The sequence below is a fragment of the Protopterus annectens genome, chromosome 16.part0, assembly GCF_019279795.1.
Source record: "Protopterus annectens isolate FY-2018-M chromosome 16.part0, PAN1.0, whole genome shotgun sequence".
In the NCBI taxonomy this organism is placed as follows: domain Eukaryota; kingdom Metazoa; phylum Chordata; order Ceratodontiformes; family Protopteridae; genus Protopterus; species Protopterus annectens.
This window is the reverse complement of record NC_056750.1, coordinates 397,213,248-397,232,458: the sequence shown is the minus strand read 5'-3', so window position 1 is coordinate 397,232,458 and position 19,211 is coordinate 397,213,248. Positions and strand designations below refer to the sequence as shown.

Here is a 19,211-nt window from a genome sequence, read left to right as displayed (position 1 = left end):
GCAAGATCACTAGTCAAAGTGATGGGTATCTAGGCACCCACAGGATCACTGGTCAAAGTGAAGGGTATCTAAGCACTGCAGGATTACTGGCCAAAGTGATGGGTATCTAGGCACCCTAGGATCACTAGTCAAAGGGAAGGGTACCTAGGCACTGCAGGATCACTAGTCAAAGTGAAAGGTATCTAAGCACCGCAGGATCACTTGTGAAAGTGCAGGCTATCTAGTCACCACAGGATCACTGGTCAAAGTGATGGGTATCTAGTCACCGCAAGATTACTGGTCAGAGTGACGAGTATCTAGGCACTGCAGGATCACTGGTCAAAGTGATGGGTATCTAGGCACCACAGGATCTTTTGTGAAAGGAAGAGTATCTAAACACCGCAGGATCACTGGTCAAAGTGACCGGTATCTAAGCACCGCAGGATCACTAGTCAAATTGGTGGGTATCTAGGCACCACAGGATGACTAGTGAAAGTGAAGGATATCTAGGCACCGCAGGATCACTGGTCACAGTGAAGGGTATCTAGGCATCGCATGATCACTAGTCAAAGTGAAGGATATCTAGGCACTACAGGTTCTCCCTATTCAAACAGGTGGACAGGAGGGAGTATCTGTTTCCCAAAAACTAGGATTATGATGATTAGTTCCCCAGGAAAGAAAACATCAGTGTGTGGAAAAGCTGACTTTATCTAATAGCTGATTCACGAGGACCAATGTGAGTTATATTCTAGCGGTGTAATGCTGGATCAAGTCTTAGTTCTTGCACATATATTTGAGGGGGCATGGTCGTTTTCAGTATGGTCTGTCCATGTTTTGGACCTGGACAGGACATGTAGAGAAACAGCGTGTCTGCATGCTGTCAGATGCATTCAGACTGGGCAATTAACTTCACCAAGACTGTGTATTGTCTCTGGTCCTGTACCTGACTTTCATAAACTAAATGTAAAGACACCCTCAAAGTATGGTGAGCAGCTGCTTTGGAGGCATAGTTGTTGTTTGCAGATAGTGTTGTCCTCTTGAACTCCAGTCACTGTCATGTCTGGCATGCAATGGACTGGTTTGCTGTTGAGTATGAAGCAACTGGAATGAAAGTCGGCACCTCTAAATTAGAGGTCACTGGATTCTTCCAGTAGAGAGTGGATTATCCTCTGCAAGTAAGGAGCAGCAGCTGCTTCAACTGGGGGAGTTTATGTATCTTGAAGTCTTGATGATGGGTGAGTGTAGTGACCTGTAGTGGTAAAGGAGGAACTGGGTCACAGGATGAAACTTTCAGTGTTCTGGACATTCTATACTCTCATCTTTTTCTGTGACAAAATCATGTGAGTAGTGACTGACAAGAAATGAGTGTACATTCAAATAGTGGAAATGTGGCTCCTCCTTAGAGTTTGATATACTTTTTATGACAAGAGTGAAAAACTCTGCATTTCAGAAGGATTCTAGAATAAAAAAAAAAAAAAGCATTACTCCTCTGGTTAAGAGGAGTCAGTTAATGTAGTCTGAAATCAAGTGAAGAGGTATAGTATCAGCTCTGGCCTACAGGGAGGTGGTCCCAGGGCAGAGGCTGGAGATTTTGTTGAGATTACGTATCTTTCTACTTCCCTTAGAATACCTAGCTATCCTGCAAGATATGTATGCTGGGGATTGCTTTTATAAATGGCAAAGTATGTTGTACCTGTTCACTTTGCTACTATTGCAACCATGAACAAGGGATGTGATTTAGAATATAGATAAGTAGTATTTTTCAGTGAATACCACATTGTCCTTGTTCTTATATTGGAGTTCTTTTATTTTGAATTCCATCTGATTTCATAGCGCATCAGTGATTAAAAAGATACAGAATAAAATAATCCTCACACATTGCAAGTATCCTGGGGTATTTTGTGTTTTTCATGTCACAGACCTAGTATTAATGCAATTTAGTACTGCTGTTCTTACACTCTGCATATTAATGCAGTGTGCTGCTTTTACAGCAATGTCCATTAACTCTGACTGTGTTCAAGTATTTCTTTGTATTTGAAATAAACCACATATAATAAATTCAGGCATATCTTTGTAGTAGTTGTGGACACAGACTCAGTGAAAGTGATTAGATAGTCTGACTTTTTATGCAGAAAGCTATTTTTGGCAAGAGGGATGGACTGTTAGTTCATTAGTGTGTGTGAATGTGCACATATAGATCATCAGCTATCCAATCATTCCTATATTTGGTTGGAATTGTTACCTCTTTATACAAAAAAAAAAAAAAAAAAAAACAGGATGGGTGAATATTTTTTTAAGGGAGATGGAGAATTTGTGCTAAGAGAAAGACCATGTTGCAGTGCGTTTTGTCACTATATGCATGATTTTGTAGTGTTGCACTGTTATGTTGGGGGTGTGGGGGGTTAAGCCTGTGTTAGGATGCTTTGCCTTGCATTGCAAGTTTAGATACTTGATGCAAGACTGTAACATTTAGAATGGGCAGGGGGTCTGCTGTCTCCTGTATCAGATTTGGTTGTCAGCTGAGAGCTGGGAGGTGGTCATCAGCACTTATAAAGTTAGATCTCTTATTGATTCCTCTATCTTTTTTCTTGCAAACAATTCTAGACAATAACAGGTTTTGCAGTAGATATAAACATGGTAATTAAGTTCTTAACTGGCTTGATTAATTGTAAAGTAAATTGATGACTAGTTTATATCATGTTAATCATATGATGTAAGTTTGGAATATGAATTCCTGTATTATTTTCCTTGCATTTTATTGTTCAATATTATTTTATTTCTTGAACAGATAAATATATTAGTCACAAATGCATCTTTTCAGAGATTTGTTCTAAACAAATCAGAGATTGAGGAAATCAAATGCAGGACTACAGGGCAAAATGTACTAGCAGCTTATTTTCTTAAAGCTCTGCAATAACTTGATTTGTCACACTTTCATTGTTTCCTGTGTGTATCAGACCCAGTTTTGCAAGTCTTGACAAGCAGAAAAAGTGCACTGAGATTCAAGAAATAGTAAATTCTGAGACTCAGTGTTAACATTTTAAAGCTGTTTTTACAAAGGGATTTCATCCTTTCCACCCCTAATCTTGGGGCTGTGTCATATGATTGGGATTTACATATGGTAACCATTTGCAATGTCGGGACCCACTAGAGTAAGTCCTGAGATACGGAGACTATGAATGGCCAAAATAACAAACTTATATATGCTAAGTCTGAGATGCCATTTCTTGGAATATTGGGGGGCTTGTCCACCAAAAAAGAAGTTTTAAAGAGAAGAGCAGTCTTTGAGATTCGCTCGTCTCCTGTGCTTTTGGTCTTTTTTTTCAGCATGTTGGCACTCGACATTTCGAGTGTCAACGTCTCATTAGGAAACCCTTATATATACTAGCTCAGAGATCACTGAAATGGAGGTACTGTAGGTGGCACAACCTCAGAATTAGTAGTTATAATCCACCATTTGCACTTTCATTTCCAAGGATTGGAGTTACAGTCCTTGGAATATCAAAGGGCATGTGAGAGTGTATGTTTGTGTCTATCTTTAGTATGTATCCCTGAAACCAGGTAGGCTTTTTCTGATTGACCAAACTAAAGAAGCAAGCCAGCATCACTCAGATGAGGAAACAGGAGATATGTTTTGAAAATGTAATTGATAAAATTCAATTGCCTGCTGTTCAGTTTTTAAAAGTGTGAAGAACAAAGTTTGTTTAGAGGGATGTTTGTGACCGATAATGTTCTGGCTAGCTGTATGTATGCTATTTAGATAACACTGCTTTCTAACTTTGTTTTCCCTTATTTCATGTGCACTATGGTTCACTTTACCTCACAGATGACTGGTCTGACCCTTACCGTACATGACGATTCAGCTGTCATAGGATTGCTCTGGTCTTATTTTTAGGTTAACAAACATTGCATGATGCTTACACATCCCCTCAAGAAAGCCCATCACCAGTACTATGCAATGGTCACAGAAGGCCAGAAAAAATTAGCCAAGAAAAAAGCTGCATGATTTAACAGTCACAAAGAATAGGAAGTAGTTTTGTTCAAGAAAAAAAATATCTGTAATGATTTCTGAATATTTGCTGCTTCTTTCAGAAATGTATGGAAGTGCTCTCACATTTTCACAACTTGAAGTTAGGGTCCTCAGTCTTCATGTAGGACCCCATGCATACCAGTGCCGGCTGCCTCTCCTCCCCTAGAACATGACATTTGTCAATTTGTTCTGTGTTGCTCTTCTTTCTGACCAGCCCCCCAGTACCTAGTCAAATCACAAACCTGCACCGACTTCTCCTGCTGCAGGTATCTGCGGCTGCTTCACTGACTGGGCAGAATATCACTAGCATGTAGCTTCTTCTTAATCACATTGTAATTTTATTTGGTCTGTATGTCTTTCTTGTATTACATACTGAATTTTGCACAGTCTCTGTAAGTTTCCATTGACAAGAAAAGGTATGCCCTTGTAAGGTAGTCCTAACTCTACTGGGACATGACCAACAGCTAAAAAAGTGCAACAGTTTTAGCTGCTTGAAATCAGTCTTCATTCTATAGTTTAAGTGCAGTTTAATTCCTACATAATGTCTGATAATATAGCAATAACCCACGCCTGGGTGTGGGTAATGCTGGATTTACCCATGGTTGGTGTGGTTTGGTCATGAGGGCGAAGCCCGAGTGGCCAAACAAAGCCAGCCGTGGGTAAATCCAGCATTACCCACACCCAGAAGTGGGTTATTGCTATAATGCAATGACATTATTTAAGAAAAAAAAATAATTACTTTTCTTAAATAATGGCATTGTATAATGACTAACTGCTGCCCTTCCGCAGCTGTCTGGTATTCTGCGGCAGTTCTGATGTACTGCGCATGCGTATATCTATGCAGTACATCAGAGCTGTGGACAAAAGCAACAGAGAAAGCAAGATCTCCGTTGTTTTTTACAAACTGTTTCGCTATGTTAATATGGGTTTAACATAATGAGACAGCTTTACAAAAAGCAACGGAGAATCTCCGATGCTTTTTTTAAAGCTGTCTCGCTATGTTAAACTCCTTTAACATAGTGAGACAGTGTGAAGCAATGGACATCTTGCGTTCTCCGTTGCTGTAAAAAAAAAGAGTTATAGTAATGGAAAAATTCCGGGCGACCAGACCTTTTTCCATTACTGTAACTCTGATTTACAACATGCACGCTGACCAATCAGCGTGCATGTTTTTGAATATTAATGGGGGGTCGTTGTATGTCATTTTTTCTTTTGACTGCTATCCACTCACCTTTTATAACACTAAATGGGAAGAAATTATAGAAATTCTCCTTGAACAGGATACCAGTCCATCACAGGATGTAAATGCGTGTGCACACATACACCCACACACATGTTCTGCACCTATCAACAATTTGGAAAAATGCCATTTAACTTAAAGCATAGTTTTGGGATATGTGAGGATTGAGGAAACAGCACCTTCTAAAACCCATGAGGACATGCTTTGCAGAACCTATTTGGTTTGTAAATGCGCGTGATCTGCCAGCGTATCCTATGTAACCATCTCCCATTTTCACTGCATACTTTCTGGCAATCATTTTTGATCTTATTTGAAAATAATGACCATCTTGTATCGTTTCTGCATCCACTGCAGCAGACTAAAATGGAATTTTGCAAAAGTAGGCATCATTTGTTTAGGCTTACCTGAAAGAACTGAGGGATATAAGAGGGTCGCACAAAGGAGGTGCAAATGTGTCTTGGGCTCCACTTCTGCAAAAGTCCATTTTGAAATACTGCTAGGAGAAGTTTAAATAGTAGTATCTTTGTAGCCCATTTTTGATGTAGTTCTAGATTGTTGGTTTCCCTGTAAGGTTTATTTCTCTTTTTCTAGCTACAGCCTCTGTATTTTAGGGCATTGACTTGCTAATGACTTTGCATTTACAAAAGAAAGCAGGAATCTGTTCTGTTTAAAAGCTACCAGCATGCATAGTTGTTTAAAATAAATAATATTTTTATTTACTGATTATCATGACATCATTTCGGAAGCCCCCTGTTTTACAAATCTGCAAAATCATGCTATAGACTAAAATGAGTACAGAATGTCTGATACAGTTTTAGCTCAGCAAAACGTATTATTCAAATGGATATGTACACAGATGATTTTGTTATTAATAAAGTGGTATGAAAATTAAAAATATATGTGAGTCACCATTGCTGATATCAGGACTGAAGCAAATCTTTGTCACTCACCAAACAGAGAAATGCAGAAGACGAGATGACATTAAGGACACTGACATTTATTGGCTGTGGCATTTCTTTCTGTTGCCTGATTGTTACCTTAGTTCTTTTCACTGCTGTTAGGTAAGTCGCACTTACACACATTCTTACTGTTTAGATGAATGTTGATATAATTTACATACGTTCTTACTGTCTATTTCAATGTAGATGTAATTCTGTAGGTGTTGCATGACTTGAATGATTCATACTGGCTATGTTCTTGTGGTAGCCATAAACAAACTAAAGATAACATGGAGAAGCTAAGAGATTTATTTGGGAGTTTAAATGAGAAATTAGGGTTCATAGAAACTAATCCGTTGCTGTAGTGGATAAACCCAGTTTCATGAGTATTATTATTAATACAACAAGCAGGTGCAATATCCCTTGATCTTAAGAGTCTTTAAAATCATAAATCATAAATTCCTACTTCAAAAGCCATCTTCAATGTGGATTTTCTAATGCATCACTTTTTGGTTTAAAGACTATATTAATGACAGAACCTTTTCGAATTATAAGACCCATTTCATAATCTGAATCCGACACCATCTGGAGGGTCCTGCCACAAGGGACAGCAGTGGGACCATTTGTCTTCTCTTACACAGACTAGTTAGCTAAAAGAAAGGACTATAGTTGCACCTAAGAGAGGACAATAAATATAAATACTTTACAGATGTCTGGTGATATGACATTACTTCTAAGCTCACAATTGCAGCTCTATATTCATTATCTACTGTTGATTCTGTACAGTCATATCTGCTTATAAATATGTAATTAACCAAATTCATTTATCTTACTAAACTTCATAGGTTCTTTGCATACATGAAGGTTATGATCAGAAAAAAAATTACTAGCTGTTGAATATCTGGAGGTGGTGATATTCAGAAAGACTAGTAATGCAGCTGTACAGTGAGAAACTGCATGGTCTTCACAGCGCAATGCAGCCTGGTGCCGATTGTGCATGGATAAGTTGAAAGGCTACTTATTGGTGCAGGAAGTCAGGCAAGGCTGTGAATGAGATGCATTTGTGTTACCTTTAGTAACCATCCTACAATACACAAAAGCTGCATACCTAACACTATGCATGTTTATACAGACAAAGAAGCATCTCAGAAAGGTGGCACATACACTGTATGCTGCCAACCTAAGGGCAGCATGACACAGCGCACTGGCAAAAAAGTTCATTATTTAATTGGGGAGAAAATGGGTGATACCTCAGTCAGACAGGGGAATAACAACCACAGGAATACACAGAAGGATAATATAAAGGTGAGATAAATGAAGGTAGGGGAGAATTTTTTATGAGAGCGTTTTAATTTTTCTTTTTTCCAGAAGAAGGGAATGGCAGGATGGTAATAAGTCTTCAACTGCATAGAGGAAGGAGTGTAAAAGGAAGGTTGGAGAGGCACATGGAAAAGCACAGACATGAATACCAACAGAGAAGGTGGTGACAAAAAAGGGTGGGGCAATACATCATTATGAAACTTGTTTTAAAATATTCCAAAAAGTCTTGAGGACTCTTGGTGTAATTATTTTTTGGCACTTTAATCATTTCACTTGGAATGAACAGAAGGTTGAAACTGGTAGTGAGATGAGTCACTTCATCCCCTCTCACACAGTAACAGAACATGGCTAGCCAATCCATATCGTGTAACTATATTAGCTAGGCAGCTACTCGGGGATTTCTATGCATCTGAGTATAGATGATGAAAGGACCAGGTGCTCCAGTATTTAGGGATTTTTTTTCCTTGACAGTTTCTTACTTTTTCCCTTATTGACTTAACCAGCCTATAGGTTTCTGTGCTTTCATACATTTAACTCATTTATCCTACCCTGATATGGCACTTTCATTACCCTGGCTGATTATAGTAAGAGCATACAACCCATTCAGTCCTTGCTCTGGGTGTCTATCGATGCCGGATCTTTCAGTGGGCAATGCGATAGTCATCTGATTAATTCATGTCCTGCCCAGAGTTAACTGGAACCACCACCTGAACTGTTTTTGTTAGTTGGATTATCCCCTATCCTGTGCATCATCTGACTCCTGAAGCACCTTGCTGAGGCTTCACTACTGCTTCTGTTCCATGATGAAAATGTTCACTTCCACATATATGCTATCCTCTCAGAAGTTTTCATTCATGCTGAGCAGTGAGTACTTGCTAGGCTCACTTTCTGTGGGTGCTATACCTAGAGCGCCTGTGAAGTGTTCCTCAAACAGCTAGCTAGAGTTGATGATGAACACTCAGTTCAATCCTACCCAGACTACATTCTCCTTCACCTGAGCCAGTAACCAAATACAGGTAATCTGTGTTGCAGATTGAGTTTATCCTCCAATGCCATGGGTGCTTATTTGTCAGTATCTTCTTTATGACAGATACTAACAGAACACCAGATATATATGTGGCTTTTCCAAATCAAGACCGTGTACAGAAAGTACCAGTCTTTTTTGAGATAGCAAGCTTTGACTGATAGCAAATAGTAATTACATGACTACTGTGAAATAAACATAGCTTGTTGAGGTGGCAGTGAATGTGTCTGACAGCAATAAGTTGAAAAACAGTACTATGGTCATTGTTCTTTCAGTTTCATCAGAAGCAAACATTTAAGATATACACAGAACGTGGCTAGATTTTGGGCTAGAGTAAGGAGGCATACTTTGTGTGTAACCACATGGCATTTACATGATTATTATTACTGAATGATCATTGGTACAGTTTTCAGGGGGCAATATATATGTGTGTCTGAGACCAACAAGTTGAAATAACTTGTATAGCTATTACATTTTTCACTTTCTTTTCAATGAGACATCAGAAGGGTACAAAAAACTTGCTTCCTTTTTAGGAGCAGGCTAAGAGAAAGCTAGGGTTAGTTACATGGTTTCTGTTAAATTATCTTTGATATGGCTCATTTCAGGGTGGTGTATGTCTCTAGACTCAACAAGCTGAAGTATATTACTGTGCAATTTTATGTATATGACTATTAAAAGTGTTCCCTTTCAAAAGAATATATTTCAGTCAAGAAATATGTGTGTAAAAGAAGCTGAAGTTATTCTTTGTTGTGTTTTAGAAACACAGTGAAGATACCACTCATGCTTTTACTTTTGTGTGTCTTATTATTACAACAATTTCACAGTTTCTCTAATGCAAATGTCTTCAGATTCAGGTGATGCCAAATCTACACAGTCTAACTTTTTTCTTACAGGGAAGAGTACATAATTCATAAAATCATAAATATTATTATTATAGAATAGAAAATGATATTTGGGAACTCTGACTTAGGACTCAGAAAGTCAACTGTACGACTGACTACCTCTACACCTAAAACATACCTTAACTACACTTCATAATTGTATATTCAGATTTGTAGTACAAAAATGCTATAAAATGTCAAATAGTATCATGGATATAACACTGGATTGATAGTATCCACCTGTATGCTTACAGTGCCATTAGTAAGTGCCAGGCTCCAAAGATTGCAGTATTCCATGTGGTCAAATTGCATGTAACTTTCATCACGACACTATGATCAGCCACTACTGTCCATGGTTTATCAGGAGACTAGGGAACAGAAGTAGGTTGTCAGGCCTTTCTTCCATATCCCCACACACTGTATGCACAATTTAGATTTCTCAGTCCATCCTCTGCTTATCCTTGGTATGTGACTGGAGACTGGAGTACCTTTAGAAAATCCAAGTGAATACAAGGAAGTCATTCAGACTTCACAGAGAAACCATTCCAGCTGAGAAATGAACTGGAGAACATCTTGCTGTAAGGTAACAATGCTGCTCACAGAGCCACTGTGCCACACTAATATGCATGATATTTTCTGCTTCCACTAGATGTGAATTTTCAACTTCTGCTTGAGATGATGGAATGCTGTCTATAATTTAGAATGTTACTAGTATGTTGTTACATCAGAAGTAAAACACCTTAAACCTTTCACCAGAAGAGGCAACATTTCTATTACTGTATAGGGACTGAGGGCAAAACAGCGTATACCAAAAAGAGTATTGTGCTGCCATATAAATCAGGTCTGAAGTACAGTAAAACCTTTGAGGGTAGAGTATCAGACTTAAGTGTCATAAAAGAAGTGACCTCTTACACAGGTACAAAATGCAATGTTTCAGAGGACTTTTGGTTTCATAGAGTGTCATGATGTCTGGTTTCCACTGAGGGCTACATCTCCCCTGCCCAAAATGCAGGATGAAACTAATGTCCAGAATATGAGCGTACTAAGTTGTCATTATACCAGAAATATATTATGTATATATGTGTGTGTGTGTGTGTGTGTGTGTGTGTGTGTATGTGTGTGTATATATATATATATATATATATATATATATATATATATATATATATATATATATATATATATATTACCAGAAAAGGTAGCAATTCTGTTACTGCATATAGGATAATTCCTAAACTCAGTAGCACTGGCAAAGGCTATTTGTTGTCATGTAATTCAGTATTGAGATGTAATAAAATCCATGAAGGTAAAATGTCAGTCAGTCTTAAGGGTATTTTGTACCCAACATTTTTATTTTAATGGGGTAAATGGCGGATGTCCTCATACTGGTCTACTTCTAAATTTCAAAATTTCGAATTTCTTATGGTTGAGACCACAAGATCAAAGTTTTGAAACTTCGTCCATTTAAATGGAGATTGCTGTACAGCACAGAATGGTATATTTACTGTTGTCCTCACTGTAGTGCGATCTCAGAGTTGGTATAGTTAAGTAAATGGGGGTGTGGGAGGTGCACCGTGGCTTGCCCCCTGCAAAAACATACAAAAATATTTATTTTTTTATTTTTTATTTAAATGTTGAAGTTTCAAAACTTTGATCTTATTGTCTCGACCATAAGAAATTCTAAGCTTTGAAACACTGAAATTTAGTAGTAGACCCCCTCATACACAGGTACCAAAGGCAGAGTTTCAGATTTTCAATGTCAGTCTGACATTGTAGTTGGTTTTCACCATTCACAAAGGCAGGGAGAAACTAATATTACAAATTATTGTGCACTATTTTTTCATTACATAAGAAGTAAAAAAAAAAAAAAGACATAGTTATTATACCAGATAACATCATGATGAAACTGTTACTACAGGTAGGATGAGGCTTAAACTCCATGTGCAAATAAAGGCAGTGTCTTGCCATGTAAATCATGATTGAAATGCAGTAAAATCCTTGTGAAATTCATGATGGCAGAATAGCAGATGTGAGTTAATTTTTTTCCTAATTATCATACTATAATTCCCTGAGACTTTTATCACAAAACAGCACAGAAGTTCTGACATATGGCTTTAAATGTACAGGTAATGAATGTCGTGATTTAGAGGACTTCTGTCACATTTTGATCTGGTTTCACTGGCAGTCTATATGACCTCTGCTCAAAAGATAGTGTGAAACTAATTTCCAAAATATGTGTGCACTAATTTATTATTATAACAAACATAATAAAAGTTGTGAATATTTCAGCAAATAAGGCATTATTTCTGTAATTGAATAAAGGGTAATGTCTAAACAAAATGTAATAAAGGGAGTATGCTGCTGTGTATATCGTGACTGAGATGCAGTAACATCTCTTGAGGCTACAATGAGAATCTTGAGTATATTGTGTGCCAGAGCATCCTAGTATAATTTCCTTATACTTTTCATATAGCCACTCAATGGCATTAGCATAAAGCCTTATACAAATGTTCCAAATGTAGTGTTTCAGAAGATTTCTGGTAGTAGAATTTAACATCTTTCTCAGTTTTTCCTCCCAAGCTTTATGACCTCTGTTCAAAAGGCAGGTTGAAGCAAATGTACAGAATATATGTACAGCATGTTGTTAATCAGCAACATTTCGCCATACAAGGGAACATTTGTGTTACTGCATTTTAGTGAAAGGTCTAAATTCCAAATACTGACAGAAGCAATATAATGCCATGGGTATCTGGCCTGAGATGCAGTGAAATGCCAATCATTTGCGTCAGTCTATTCTAGTATAATTCCTGAACATGTTTGTTATGCTACAAGACAAATGACACATGGCTTCAGATATGTGTAAAAGGTAGTGCTTTGAAGCATATATAGTGTGTCAGTCTGACATTGTACCCAGTTTTCATTAGTGTGTGTATATGTGTATATATATATATATATATATATATATATATACACATTATATATATATATATATATATATACATATATATAGAGAGAGAGAGAAATATACGTACATATGCACACACACACAGATATAATATATATAAAATATTGCATACATACACACATGTATTTTTAAATGTTTCATATTAACTACTACTTCTTCTCTTTATGCCCTCTGCTTAAAACAAAAAAATGAAACTACTGTCCAAAATATACATAGTTACTTCAAAAATAAGTCACACATATTTTGCCAGAAAAATATTATAACTTGTCACTTGACATGTATAAAATTCCATGATTTGAAGTAGCAAAGCTAATGAGGACAGTTTCAGCACTGAGCAGGACTAATATTTCTGAGCAGGACTAATATTTCTGATGGCAGAAGAGCAGACTTGATGCATTTTATTTTTTGTATTTATTTGCCCTTTTGTTGATCATGTTAGTCCTACTAAGCTATCAGCCTCTTTTCAGTGGACACCTGAAGTAGTATGTGTACTGTTAGTGGAAATCTGGCCGGGGCATCAAGGATCTTTCCTTACTCTTTTTTCGATAGGTACCATGAGATCTTTTACATCCACCTGAGCTGCCACTAACTCAAGCATATGGGGTTCAGTTTAACATGTCATCCTAACGTTGGCACACTCATGAGTGCAGCCCTCCCCTTGTGCTGCACTGCAGTGTCAGTATTTGATCTGTATGGTGTGGGAAGAGAACCCACAGCCTTCTGCACCAAAGGTGAGCATGCAAAATTTGGCACCACTGGCACTGCATTTTATAGCCAAGAATTCTGTTAATTTCTAAAAGTTTCATAAAATGTCTAAAAGAAGAATTGAAATACTACATCTCATAGTTAACAATGAAGTGCAGGAGTTATATGAATTCACTAATAAACTCTGACATTTTCATGATAAATCATATCCACTGGGGAGCTTTATTGTACTTCTGCACAGTATTTGTCTGTAATACATCTTTCCTGAGTTGTCATTAAATCAGAAGTAAAAATCATATATATTTATTCAAAATTGTTTTTATTTGGAATGTGCCATTAAAATGGGTTCTGTGTTCGACCAATGAACAGAAACATCTCAGAACAGCATTACATCGAAAATGCTGTTCAGCAAACACCCCCCCCCCCCTGCTAATTATATATACCAACTCCGAGATCACACTACAGTGGGGAAAAGGCAAATTTCCTGATACCTACCGTAATGCGGTCTTACTCGAATGACTCTATGAACAGCATGTTCAATGAGACATGCTGTTTGATGTTTTTGAGTTTGATGGCTGAACATATACCCATTAAAAGGCAATGGTTTGAAGTACCTAAAATAGTACCATCAGAGCCAGCACTGAGCTCTGTTAACATCCCTAAAGATAGAATAGCAGGAAATTAATTTTGTAGATTAGTCCCCTGTGGTGGTTGTTGTGTCTTTTGGCTTTTCCCAGTTAGGGGTCGCCACAGCGGAACTCTGGTCCGCTAATGATTGGCAGTAAATTTTTATGTGCCATGTTGCTGGCCCTGACGCACAACCTTCAACGACAAGTGGTAGTTTCCTGAAATTTTCCTAATAAATTTTAAACAGGGGTCAAGGAATCAATCCCTTTACACTGGTACCCAATACAGATGTTTATATGCCTTCAATGTGGAACTGGGGATGTAGTCTTTAACTTCTGCTGAGTATGCAGAATACAGTAATGATCTGGAATATACCTTCATTGACATGTAATTACACTGGAAGTAAAATCCTATGCATTTATCTGAAAAATAATTTTTTTCGTTTGCAACTTGTCAGAGTTAAAGTACCATGGTTTGAAGTAACTAAAGTGGTAGTGTTAAACCCATTGCTATGTCACACTTAAATTCATAAAGATAAAACAGCAGCTTTTACTGCTTTTTGTTCATAGGTTCATGGATTACTACTAGGCTAACTTCTGTTGTGAGCCATTTTAAACCTAGCCAGTTATCACATATGAGATTCAAACCCTGCACCTTATATCGGTAAGGTAAACACCTTAACCATTATGCCAACCACCAAACCTTCAAAATGAAATTTTCTCATAAATGGACTGAAACTCAGCTTCTCATAGAAACGTAGGAAATGCAGGTGTCCATGTTCCTATACTGCCACTGTCCAATACTTTGCATTATGCATGGTTTCCAATGGGAGTGCTGTATTGTCTGTGAAATATACAGAGCACAGTAAATTTCTGGAAAACATCTTTACTGAGTTATTATTACATCAGCATGTAGCACCTTTCCTTACACCAGAACTAAATCCTATTTTGTCAGACTGATGTCCCATCTGCCTGAGTTCTTGGTAGCCTAGGTAGATGTAAAGATCCCACAACGGTTATCAAAAAGAGTAGAGGCCTTTATTATTTGCATACACAGACACACACATACCTATCTGTCTATCTATCTATATATGTGCTATGGAAGCAGGCATTTGGCTGAATGTTCAGAATATTAAACATTCAGAATGCCAGCACAATCAATGGAGGAGGCTTTTGACTGAAGAATATCAGCATTACTTATTGCAATGCGGAAGGGATTGGGGCCTTTACTACATTGGTATATATAATTAGCAGGTGGTATGGTTGGAGGGTGCAGGGCGGCCTTGTGGTGCAGCAGTTAGCATTGCCACCTCACAGCAAAAGGTTCTCCAGTTCAATTCTCGGCTGGGGTGCCTTCTGTGTGGAGTCTGCATGTCTTCCCTGTTGTCACGTGGGTTTCCTCCGGGTGCTCCAGTTTCCTCCCACATCCCAAATACATGCTGTAGGTGGATTGGACACTCTAAATTAGCCCTAGGTGTGAATGTGTGCATGTGTGTGCCTTTTGTGGAAGGTTGGGCACTGGCTGGCAAATCAACACTGTAAAACTCCACTGCCAATTATTCTGTGGACCGTTGTTCTGCTGTAACGACCCCTAACTGGGATAAGCTGAAAGGAGATGATGATGATGATGATGATGGTTGGAGGCTGCAGGAAGACTTCCCCCTGCAAAAAATGCTATTTTGTTTCATTTTTGATAGCCTAATGTTTTAATATTTTTGTGTAATCATTTGCCATTTGAAAATTAAATTTTTGATTGGGTTTCTGACACGTACACACAAATATGTGAATATATATATATATATATATATATATATATATAAATGAAACACGCACACATGTACGTGTGTGTGTGTGTGTGTGTGTGTGTATGTATGTATGATATATATATATATATATATATATATATATATATATATATATATATATATATATATATATATACAGAGAGAGAGAGATACATATGCACACACACACAGATATAATATATATAAAATATTGCATACATACACACATGTATTTTTAAATGTTTCATATTAACTACTACTACTTCTCTTTTGGCTGTTCCCGTTAGGGGTCACCACAGCATATCATCTGTTTCCATTTCTTCCTGTCCTATGCATATTGCTCTGTCACACCAACCACCTGCATGTCCTCTCTCACCATGTCCATAAACCTCATCTTAGGCCTTCCTCTTTTTCTCTTACCTGGCAGCTTCATCCTTGGCATCCTTTTCCCAATATACCCATCATCCCTCCACAGCACATGTCCAAACCAATGCAATCTCACCTCTCTGACTTTGTCTCCAAACCGTCCAACCTGAGCTGACCCTCTAATATACTGATTTCTAACCTTGTCCATCCTTGTCACACCCATTGCAAATTGTAACATCTTTAACTCTGCCACTTCCAGCTCTTACTCCTGCCTTTTTTGTCAATGCCACCGTCTCCAACCCATACAACATAGCTGGTCTCACTACCCTCTTGTAGACCTTCCCTTTCACTCTTACTGGTACCAGTCTGTCACAAATCACTCCTGACACTCCTCCACCCTGCCTGTACTCTCTTCTTCACCTCTCTTCCAGACTCACCATTACTCTGAACTGTTGATCCCAAGTACTTAAACTCATCCACCTTCACCAGCTCTACTCCCTGCATCCTTACCATTCCTCTATCCTCCCTCTCATTCACACACACACATTCTGTCTTAGTCCTGCTGACCTTCATTCCTCTCCTCTCCTCTCTAGAGCTTATCTCCACCTCTCCAGGGTCTCCTCAACCTGGTCCCTACTCTCACTACAGATCACAATGTCATCTGCAAACATCATAGTCCATGGGGCCCCCTGTCTGATCTCGTCTGTCAACCTGTCCATCACCATTGCAAATAAGAAAGGGCTCAGAGCTGATCCTTGATGTAATCCCAGCTCCACCTTAAACGGATCTGTCACTCCCACTGCAGACTTCACCACTGTCACACTACCCTCGTACATATCCTGTAGCACTCTTAAATACTTCTTTGCCACTCCTGACTTCCTCCGACAATACCACAACTCCTCTCTAGGCACCCTATCATATGCTTTCTTCAAGTCCACAAAGACACAATGCAACTCCTTCTGACTATCCCTATATTTCTCCATTAACAGTCTTAGAATAAACATCGCATCTGTAGTGCTCTTTCCCAGCATGAAACCATACTGCTGATTGCTAATCATCACCTCCCTTCTTAACCTAGCTTCCACTACTCTTTCCCATAACTTCAAGCTGTGACTGATCAGTTTTATCCCTCTGTAGTTACTACAACTCTGCACATCACCCTTATTCTTAAACATAGGTACCAAAACACTTTTTCTCCACTTCTCAGGCATCCTCTGACTTTCCAAGATTTCAGTAAACAATCTGGTTAAGAACTCCACTGCCATTTCTCCTACGCACCTCCATGCTGCCACTGGTATGTCATCTGGACCAACAGCCTTTCCATTCTTCATCCTCTTCACAGCTGTCTGTACTTCCTCCTTGCTAATATATTTCACTTCCTGATTCACTATCCCCACATCATCCAACCTTCTCTCTCTCTCTCACCCTTCATTCATCAGCCCCTCAAAGTACTTTTTCCATCTGCTCAACACACTCTCCTCACTTGTGAGTACGTTTCCCTCATTATCCTTTATCACCTTTACCTGCTGCACATCTTTCCCAGCTCGGTCCCTCTGTCTACCCAATCGGTACAGGTCCTTTTCCCCCTCTTTAGTGTCCAACCTTTCATACAACTCTTCATACTCCTTATCCTTAGCCTTCACCACCTCTCTCTTTGCCATACACCTCATCTCCTTGTACTCCTGTTTGCTTTCTTCATCTCTCTGACAATCTCACTTCTTCTTCACCAGCCTCTTAATCTGTATACTCTCCTGTACTTCCTCATTCCACCACCAGGTCTCCTTGTCCTCCTTCCTCTGTCCAGATGTCACATCAAGCACCTTTCTAGCTGTCTCCTTTACCATCTCTGCTGTAGTTACCCAGCTATTCGGTAAATCTTCACTGCCCCACAGTGCCTGTTTTAACTCTTTCCTGAACTGCACCTTACAATCACCTTTTTTCAACTTCCACCATTTGATCCTTGGCACTGCTCTCACACTTGTCCTCCTCTTCTTGATCACCAGCATCATCCCACAGAACACCATTCTATGCTGCCTAACTACACTTTCCCCTGTCACCACTTTACAGTCTCCAGTCTCTATCAGACTGGCCCTCCTGCATAGGATATAATCCACCTGTGTGTATCTTCCTCCACTCTTGTATGTCACCCTATGCTCCTCCCTCTTCTTAAAATATGTATTCACCACAGCCATGTCCATCTTTTTTGCAAAATCCACTACCATCTGAACTTCTGCATTCCTCTCCTTAACACCATACCTGCCCATCACTTCCTCATCCCCTCTGCTCCCTTCACCAACATGCCCGTTGAAATCCGCTCCAATCACCAGTCTCTCACCCTTGGGTACACTCACCACCACTTCATCCAACTCGCTCCAAAATTTTTCTTTCTCATCCATCACACACCCAACTTGTGGAGCGTATGCACTAACAATATTCATCATTACACCATCAATTTCCAGCTGCATAAACATCACACTATCCGACACTCTTTTCACCTCCAAAACACTCTTGGCATACTGTTCCTTCAGGATAATCCCTACCACATTTCTCCTGGCATTCACACCATGATAGAGCAATTTGAACCCACCTCTTATACATCTGGCCTTACTCCCCTTCCATCTGGTCTGTTGCACACACAATATATCATCCTTCCTTCTCTCCATCATATCAGCTAGCTCTCTCCCTATACCAGTCATACTGCCAACATTCAAAGTTCCTACCCTCACTACTGCACTCCTAACTTTCCTCCACTCTTTTTCTGCTTTCGGGCATGCCTTGCCCTCTTCTTCTCCTTCGGCCAACAGTAGCCCAATTTCCACCAACACCCTGTTGGCTAACAGTATTGGTGGCGGTCGTTGTTAACCCGGGCCTCGACCTATCCGGTATGGAAATCTGTATTGTTGTCTGCATATGTTATTTGGCAGAGGTTTTAAACCGGATTCCCTTCCTGACTTAACCCTCACAATTTATCTGGGCTTGGGACTGGCATGAAGAAATGCACTGGCTTGTGCATCCCCAGTTATTAACATATTTTCAAAATTTGTTTTCTCAATATTGTGTTATCTGTTTTGTAAAAAACATATATTGCATCTTTCACCCTCCGTATCCTTTAATGTAGGCAAACTTTTATATATTTTTTGTAGATCTGAAAAACCATTTGTGTAACACATCTACCCTTCCAGATATGCAAAACACATGCAATAATCCTTGCATTTAAAATTCTCACTTTCCCTTTTTTAATACATACACAATGTATGTATCTATGTATGTCTTTGTTGACCTGGGTAGAACACTGATGGATGAGATCATTTATCAGGTTCATCCTGTTTTACAGTCAAAATAAGTACAACATA

The 19,211-nt window shown here is 38.8% G+C and overlaps 1 protein-coding gene across 3 annotated transcripts in view; it reads left to right on the top strand.

The window, feature by feature from the left end:
- Positions 1-19,211, top strand: part of ADGRD2 (adhesion G protein-coupled receptor D2) — a 1,709,855-nt gene that overhangs the window by 654,958 nt on the left and 1,035,686 nt on the right. For all 3 annotated transcript variants that reach the window (XM_044058541.1, XM_044058538.1, XM_044058539.1), the window contains exon 15: positions 6,207-6,310. In XM_044058541.1, the coding sequence (XP_043914476.1) occupies positions 6,207-6,310 (104 nt within the window). The remainder of the gene's footprint in view (positions 1-6,206; positions 6,311-19,211) is intronic.